The sequence below is a fragment of the Megascapheus bottae genome, chromosome 16 (assembly GCF_031878675.1).
Source record: "Megascapheus bottae isolate mThoBot1 chromosome 16, mThoBot2.hap1, whole genome shotgun sequence".
NCBI classification, from domain to species: domain Eukaryota; kingdom Metazoa; phylum Chordata; class Mammalia; order Rodentia; family Geomyidae; genus Megascapheus; species Megascapheus bottae.
In genome coordinates, this window is record NC_143524.1 from 11,474,450 (window position 1) to 11,483,520 (window position 9,071).

At 38.4% G+C, this 9,071-nt stretch overlaps 2 protein-coding genes across 3 annotated transcripts; both read right to left on the reverse strand.

Annotated features, from left to right (window-relative positions):
• Window positions 1-294: 294 nt before the first annotated feature.
• Window positions 295-1,245, reverse strand: LOC150052838 (olfactory receptor 4A16-like). The gene has a single exon (XM_090347683.1). The coding sequence runs from the start codon at window positions 1,243-1,245 to the stop codon at window positions 295-297; it is 951 nt and encodes a 316-aa protein (XP_090203809.1).
• Window positions 1,246-7,223: 5,978 nt separating this feature from the next.
• LOC150052839 (olfactory receptor 4A15-like) lies at window positions 7,224-9,071 on the reverse strand. Of its 2 annotated transcripts, XM_090347684.1 has the most exons (2): window positions 9,053-9,071; window positions 7,224-8,140 (listed from the first exon to the last, which is right to left on the reverse strand). In XM_090347684.1, the coding sequence occupies exons 1-2, from the start codon at window positions 9,069-9,071 to the stop codon at window positions 7,224-7,226; spliced, it is 936 nt and encodes a 311-aa protein (XP_090203810.1). The 2 variants fall into 2 exon arrangements, with proteins under 2 accessions (XP_090203810.1, XP_090203811.1); XM_090347685.1 differs by lacking the exon at window positions 9,053-9,071 and having other exon boundaries at window positions 7,224-8,144.

Consider the following 9,071-nt stretch of genomic DNA (forward strand, 5'->3'; position numbering starts at 1 on the left):
TAAAAAAAAAAGTATAAGAGAAATAATGAGTCTAGATTGTAGATCCATACATCAAGTGAGGACACAGGTGAAATTCATCATGAGAAAAGGATGTGGGGTACACACCTATGGTCCTAGCACTCAGAATGTGGAGGCAGGAAGACTTTGAATTCAGCGAGACCCTAGGCTACATGGTAAGACCCAAATAAAAAAATAAAAAATACAACGTTTTTCTATAGGATGCAATGAGATGACTACCACAACTCTTGAAAGATCTAGCTAGACTTTCTGCTTCTGATTTGATACCAGCTGTATTCAGTGTGGGAGGTGCCTTCTCATTCTATCTGTAGCTGAATTTCTACACCAGAGCTTTCTCATCGCATTTTTCATCTCCAGATTTCTCAAGGTGTATATTAAAGGATTCAACATGGGTGTGATGACCATGAAAATGACACTGATGGACTTGTCAATGGGGAAGGTGGAGACTGGTCGAACATACATGAAGATACAGGGAACAAAAAGCAGAACCACCACGGTGATGTGGGAGCTGCAGGTGGACAGGGCTTTGCGCCTCCCCTCCTGACTGTGATTCTTGAGATGATTCAGGATGACACCATAGGACATTAAGAGAAGAATGAAAATGACCATACAGATGACGCCACCATTGGCAACCACAGTGAGACCTATGATATAGGTGTCAGTGCATGCAAGTTCCAGCAGTGGGTACATATCACAGATGAAGTGGTCAATGACATTGGGACCACAGAAAGGGAGATTGTACACAAAGGCAAGCTGAACCACAGAGTGTCCAAACCCTCCAACCCATGACACCACCAACAGGACGATGCAAACCCGTCGATTCATGATGGTCAAATAGTGCAGTGGCTTACAGATGGCCACATAGCGATCATAGGCCATTATCACCAGAAGGAAGGCCTCGGCACCAGCAAAGAAGTGCTCTGTGAAGAGTTGGCCCATGCAAGCTGGTAAAGAAATAGTCTTGATATCAGAGAGTAGGTCAATGATTAACTTGGGTGAGACAGCTGTGGAATAGCCAGCATCCATGAGAGAGAGGTAAGTCAGGAAGAAGTACATCGGGGACCCTAAGGAAGGGCTGGAGATAACAGTCACCACGATGAGCAGGTTACCCACCATTGTCACCGTGTAGATGAGTAGAAACAGGACAAAGAGTGCTTTCTGCCCACCAGGATTCTGAGTGAGGCCCAGCAGGACAAATTCTGTGACATTGTTCCTCTCTGTCATCATGAACTCTTCTATCAGGCTTGCCTCAGAGATGAGACAACACGAGATCATCACCTGCCAGGACATTGGAAAGAGGCACATAAGTTAAATTTGTCACACTTCCTGTCTTTGCCTATATCTTCTCCATGGATGAACCCACCTACCACAGTGTATGTTTTTGTCTAATGCATCCAATAACTATTCCCTCGTGTTCACAACTCTTCATATTATTTCTTTTGGCTCCCATGTGTTTCATGTGGCTTCTACCTGTAGTGCTTAGTATTATCTCATGCTGAAGAAAAGCTTCAAAGCCCAACAATTATTCATCCATGCAAAGTCTCATTTCAAATAGGTTGTAGCTCATACACAGCCTGGTAGTAAAGTAAAGGATGTACTACTATCAAAAAGCCAGCTCTCTTCTTGTGCCACAGTTAGTGTTAAATACATGAATGGGCATGCCACCACCTCTCTCTTTGAGTTTGTAGTATTCATAACTCATGGTATTCAGTATGACCTGTGCAGCATCAAAAACAATGGTCTGATATCCAGTCACACTGTATAAAATTGCATCCACTCTTCACAGTATTTGGTCTGTTGTGTCTCAAACAATCCTTGTGTGAATTGCTTATTAAATCTCAATACATTGGCCTGTAATCTCAGTTACTTGGGAGAACTGGAGGTAGAGAAATGATTTTTCAAGTCCATTACTGGCAGAAAAGAGTGAGGCATCCCCCTTCACACCGTCGCTGGTCTTGGTGGGACACACTTGCCATCCCAAGCTGAGAAAGAAGCCTGGCACTAGGATGACTATAGTAGGTCTACCAAGGCTGAAAGGTCTGAGAGACTCTTCTATGAACACGGAACCTGATGCAGTGGTTCATGCCTGTGATCTCAGTGAAGACAGAAAGCCTAAACTGTAGGAAGCTCATGGCTCAGAATCATTTCAGTGCAGGAAGCACGATCTATTCCAAAAGTAACCTATAAAAACTTGAGTTTCATGTTTTACTCCTTAATACTGTAATAGCCTGGCAAGCATGAAGCCCTGAGTTCAAACTCCACTACTTCCCCCAACAAAAATTTCAAGAAAGTGGCATTTGATTTCTACCAGCAAATAAGTACATGAGTATTTAACATATAGATGCCTGCAGCACATATTTCTTGGTGCTGTGACACTTTCCAGGAACTGTAATTCTGTCAACTGTCAAGTTTCTTTTATTCATTTCATAACACATTTTATGTTCACTATCCTGATTCTCTGTGCTTGATAAAATTGAACTGAACTCCTGAATATTAACAACTATTGAATTATGATCTACTTTGTAAGGAAATGGTCTTCTTCAGATCTCTTTGGGAAAGTTAGATAAAGAGAAGGGACTAAAACTAACCTGAAAAGGGAAACAGTGGGTAGTGGGAAATGGTTTATATATGAAATTTTCTAAGTCCTAGTGATCAGAAATAGAATGGCAGATTACAGATTTGATAAGGAAAAACACAGTCATGGTAAAAAAAAAAACCACTAGTTTGAGTACCTTTGTATGGAGGATTATAATTATACATGTGTCCATTTGTGTACCTGAAATGAAAAAATTTAATTGGATAATTGCAACTTCTTTTCCATTCAATCTGTTGACAACAATCAACAATTCAGCCATGCCTTTTACAGTCTCCCAATAGTTTCCATACTTTGTAATCAAATAGAAATTTCCAAGTTTATTCCTACTTCTTGCAAAAAGTCAGCTAATGTTAAGTGCACAGTCATGCCATAATTGTAGCAACCAAATAACAATATTTGTCTGACAGTGCACAACAACCTAGACTTAGAGTATGTGTGTGTGTGTATGTGTGTGTGTGTGAGAGAGAGAGAGAGAGAGAGATTGAGAGAGAGAGAGAGAACGAGAGAGAGCGAGCGAGAGAGAGAGAGAGAGAGAGAGAGAGAGAGAGAGAGAGAGAGAGTGATTGTCATCATAAACAATGCTGCATAATCCACATAAAGAGAACTCTAGTCTCATGGCTAGTGTTCACAGGTTCAATCACCTGCTAGCTCAGTGGTTTGTTACAACTCAATGAAATTCCATGTACATCTATTTCATAGCTTGTTCCTTTGGGAACACATAATATCTAATGTTTTTTCTTTAGTTTTTGTGGTATATAAATAGTTGCTAGAGGACCGTAAATATACAACAGATTTGTTTCTAATAGAATAGTTCTATCTTCTTATATTCACACTGGCAGATTATTTACCTGTGAAGAAATACATTTTGGCTAGAAGTCAGCAAGAGGATTCCATGCGCAGAGATTTAGGAGTAGAGGAGGAAACTGGTAAGAAGGAGTTCACACTTCTCGAGAAGCCAGGTCTCCTTGCCATCACAGCCTCCATTAAAAGGCGGGAGGGGAGCAGGAAATGGGGACCATGTCATGAGAAAGGGTATCAATGTTTGTGAAGTATTGCACCTTCTATCTGGTGAATATAATGTAGCCCTTCTATTAATTACAATAAAAAGAAGGAAAACAATAGCATTTTCTTCAATCCTTTCTTGTTAAATCAAAAGCATTCCTAAAACTCTCTTCTTCCATTCTCTCAAATAGAGTCTTTCTGTAGCCTTCTACACACACTGATATGACAGGACACCAGGATGTGTAGATAGCAACTGAAAATCTATTCCAGAACAGATAACATAGGAGTTTGCAAAATCCCTCTTCATTATTCTTCCAGAAAAATATTTTTTCCATTTATATGTTCAGAAACAGCCCAGCGCTTCTTAAAAATCATCATTATTTTATATAAAGGCAGATATAAGGTCATTGTCAATTGGCTTACTAGATTAAATGTAACACATTCAAATGAAGCAACTCTTCATTAACAGGAAGTTACTCCCTAATTGTTTCATCTTGAAACAGTCCCCAGAGGATAAAGACTTCTGTCTTGCCAAGATAAAGTAGCTAACTGTCATTAAATGTTTAATGAGAATAGATTATTTCTGACCTATAGAGGTTAACCACACATGATTTCCCGTTATAAGATTGATTGTAGATAGAAATGCATATATATACATGTATACATATATATATATGTAAATAATCATTAAACCAGTCCACAAGCTTCCTCCTTCCATAGCCATGCCACACCCAGCACAGGGCAGGCTTTGTCATCATTATGAAGCAGCAATCACAAAGGAAGACTTCAACACAACTCTCAATAAAAAATGAATAATAAATCAGGAGTCATTGGTCTCACAATGGCGATTTTGTTAGCAGTTTTGGAAACAAAATTAGTGTTTCACACACATGTTTAGACGAATGCAACTGTGTTTACTCTGGGAAATGTACACAGAATCTTGAGTACTGAGCCTGGATAATAATTCCAGGGATGATAATTCTTTTTTATTTTTAGTGTAATTAATAGAAGGGATACATTATATTCACCAGATAGAAGGTGCATTACTTATCATTGCTACCCCTTCTCATGTTTTTGTCCCCATTCCCTCCCCCATCCCCTCCCCTCCTCTTGTTTTGTCCACTGTGTGTAGGGAAAACAACACAGAGGATGATGGGTCACATGATCAAAGTCATAGTCATCACCCAAAGCAACGGTAGTTGTGATTCCTTCTAGAGCAGATCAGAGACACTTGGTCAGGCAGATAGGACTTCCATGAATCGTTTATTAGTAAATGAATTTTTCTTGTTGTTAAAAAAGTAACTCTTGCTCTTAGTTTAAGGGAAAAGTCTAACGAACCTCAAAGTACTTTTCTAAAATAAATATTGCAAGTATAATTAAGATCTCAAAACATAATGCCATAAGGGACACAGATAAATAATAAAAATGGGAGCCAGGAATTTCGCCTAATGATAGAGTGCTTGCCTACATACACAAAGACCCAGGTTCAATTCCTCACAACCACATACATAGGAAAAAGCCCGAAGTAGTGCTGTGGCTCAAGTGGTAGAGCTCTAGCCTTGAGAAAAACTCAAGGACAATGCTCAGGCCCTGAGTGTAACCCTAGGAATGGCAAAAGAAGAAAATTACTAAAATATTTCCAATTAGCATATCTTTCACCTCACATAGTTACCTGTTTCTGTCTTACTGGCAACCAATAACAGGCATAATTTATTCATGTAACCATATCCCTGAGAACAAGTCACCACTGTAATCCTCTCACAGTTCATCCTCTATATCTGATGCTTTATATCATTTGCTATACATTTTTCAAGTATATAGGCCAACTTTTTTAAAATTATTTTCTCTTCTATATTCCACAAATGAACTAGAATAAAGTTTCCTTTCTATGTACTGACATGTATTACTTACCCTAATGTTCTCTAGATCCATCCATGTTCTGGAAAATGTCAGAATAGGCTTTTTGGCTAAATAATATTTTACTGTTTTAATTAATATATAAATATACATTATCCATACATGTTTTTCCATTCTTCTATTTATTAACATGTCAATTGCTTTCATTTCATTTTAGTCATTGCAGATAATACTGTATTGGATAAAGAAACTCAGATATTTTTACAACCTATTGAGCTTATCTCCTTTTATCTGCTCAGAGAAGAGCAGTGTGGCTTTAGACTAGCTTCTATAGATGGCCATTTGAATATATGCAATGAATGACATCTAATGATGTGAAAATAATGTTGCACTAAGCTAAAACCACTAATTTAACAAATATTAGTGAGATATAACTGTAACCCTTTTGTATAACATTTTTATAATAAGATTTAAATGTTAAAATAGCACTGAATTATGCTAGATACCACTGACATAATACCCAAGAAACTGCTTCAAAAAACTTTGAGAAATATTTGGTAGTAACAATGGTACTCAATAGCATGTAAAGAACTTACAAAACACAGACATAGATCCTAGTTTTATTATATATATTATCCTGAAATAGCCACAAATGGAAACAGAATCTAGCTATGGAACATGTGATTTACCCTCCCCCCTAAACTACAGCTTACTGAATCAAGCTGTGTACAAACTTCCCCCATGGCAGTGTTCATAAAATGACTAACAGGCACAGCACATTGATTCATTCTGGCCCTGGCTATCCACAGGAAACCCACAGGAAGGTGAGAAATCTATTGAGCATTTCCTATGACAATATTTGAGTGTGGCAGTTGAGAATTACAATTTCTATCATCTGTGATGAATTTAAGGTTCAATTTCTCTGCTAAGATAATTTGCATAAGAATGACTTGGAACTATCAAAATGTGGATAGGGGTGAGTGAGCAGCTTAACTGGTAAAGGACTGTCAAAAGTACTATAGGATAGTCCTTAAACTGGAGTTAGATAAAACATGAAGCTTGAGTTTCATTGGAAATCTGAGGCTGCATCACACTAAGTAGAAACAATGGAACTTCCAAGACTTCCTCACATTCTTTGCAGGACTTTCCACACCTCATGAAGGGGTTAGACTTTTGTTTTCTTGGAGGAACAGATATATTTCTCATTCTATCTATGAAACAGAATCATGAAATCAATATTTGAAGGGTGGGTAGTCAAATCCAACATATCCATATTAGAAAAAATTTTGTTGGGGCCGGGAGTTTGGCCTAGAGTGCTTGCCTAGCATGCACGAAAACCTGGGTTTGATTCCTTAGTACCACACATACATAGAAAGGCCAGAAATGGTACTGTAGCTCAAATGGTAGAGCTCTACCCTGGAGAAAGCCAAAGACAGTGCTCAGGCCCTGAGTTCAAGGCCCAGGACTGGCCAAAAAAAAAGAATAAATTTTGTTTCTAAGTGTTAGTACTGAGCTTGAAATCAATGCCTCCTACTCTGGCTTCACTTCTTTGCTCAGGGATGACATTCTACCACTTGAACCATACCTGTACTTTTATGTATCTGAAAAACAACAATGATGCCTGAAAAAAATAACAAATGTTTTTCATTATGCTGAGGAAACTTTTATTCCAGTGAAATAATCACACATGGCTTTCTGGAAAGAAATGGCTCATCAGTGCAAAACAAGTGACACATTTCTCTTCACATTTTCATTTCTTAGTCCAGAGCTTCTTCATGGCATTTTTTATTTCGGCATTTCTCAGAGTGTAGATGAGGGGATTCAACATAGGAGTGATGACGGTGTAAAACACAGTCAAGGACTTATCAATAGGCAAGGTAGACGGAGGTCTCACATACATGAAAATGCAAGGGACAAAGAAGAGGACTACCACCGTGATGTGGGAGCCACAGGTTGATAAGGCCTTACGCCTTCCCTCCTGGCTAAGATTCTTCAGCGAATGCAGAATGACCCCATACGAGATCAGCAAGAGCATAAAGATGACTACACAAATGGCTCCATCATTGGCAACCACCGTGAGCCCAATAGCATAGGTGTCCGTGCAGGCCAGTTTTAACAGAGGATACATGTCACAGATGAAGTGGTCGATCACATTGGGGCCACAAAAAGGAAGATTGTAAACGAAGAGAAGTTGGAGGACCGCATGCACAAAGCCCCCAATCCAGGCCAGTAACAGCAGCAGAACACATACCCGCTGATTCATGATCATCAGATAATGCAAGGGCTTGCAGATGGCCACATAGCGGTCGTAAGCCATGGCAACCAGCAGCAAAATCTCAGCACCACCAAACAAATGTCCGATAAAGAGCTGGCTCATACAAGCTCGGAAAGAAATCGTCTTCTTCTCATATAGTAAGTCGATAATCATATTTGGAGTAACCGTGGTTGAATAAACAGCATCCATGAAAGACAAATAGCCCAGAAAGAAGTACATTGGGGCATCCAAGCTTGGACTCACCACCACAGTCACGACAATGAGTAAGTTGCCTGTCATTGTCACAGTGTAGATGAGCAAGAAAACAACGAATAATATTTTCTGACCTGCAGGGCTCTGAGTGAGCCCCAACAGCACAAACTCAGTCACATTGCTCCTTTTTTCCATGCGTCCTTCTGCTGGTCCTCATGTCAATGGGCATAGACGATTATACACAACTATTTTTACTTAGCGATGCTTGAGGTTCAGGATCATTTATTTGTCCATTTCACTCACACACAAAAAGGCATTAAGACATATTATGTCCCAGAACTGTCAGAAATAATAAGAATGCAGTATGTTAAATTGTGGTTCCAACTTCATTTTTGCAGATTGAAAAATAAAGTTTGAGAAAGTTATGTGTGGCAAGAACAGAGTATAGAGAAGTGAGTCTGCCACAACAAGCTTTAGATCTGTGGCCAACAAAATTATCAAGGTAGCTGGGTATCAGTAGCTCTCTCCTGTTATCCTAGCTACTCAGAAGGCTGAGATCTGAATATCACCATTCAAAAACAGGCCAAAACAGAAAGTCTACAAGACCCTTGTCTCAATTAACCTCCAAAAGTATAAAGTGGACCTGTGGTTCAGTCTTTATTAAAGGATACCAGAAAATAAATAAACAAAATTGGATTGAATAACACACTGTGTGTAGAATTAATTAATAAAATAAAAAAGACCTAGAAAGAAGGACAAACCTATAGCAAAGTGAATAATGTTATATATTATCAATTTTAAAAGAAATCTAACTGTTCAATATACAAATTATAGGAGGCTTAATGTAACCTGAAAATAAAAAGTGCAAAATTAACAACGTGATATCTAATATTCCCTCAGACAGACAAAAAGTGCTATTTAAAGAATGACTGCCACTATCTTAAAAAGTGAAAGATATAAATGGGAACCATATTTTCCTACATTACTAGTGAAAATACAAGTTTTACTTTTTGTAAATAATTTGACAATCCACAACGAAAAAAAATTTGTAGTACATGCAGCTCTTACCTCAACATTTTAAAATTTATAATAAATTTTAAATCCCTTAATACTTAAAGAGTTGCATGGCAT

Bases quoted from the DNA above. Each gene is read 5' to 3' on its own strand.
- LOC150052838 (XM_090347683.1), bottom strand. From the start codon at position 1,245: ATGATGACAGAGAGGAACAATGTCACAGAATTTGTCCTGCTGGGCCTC.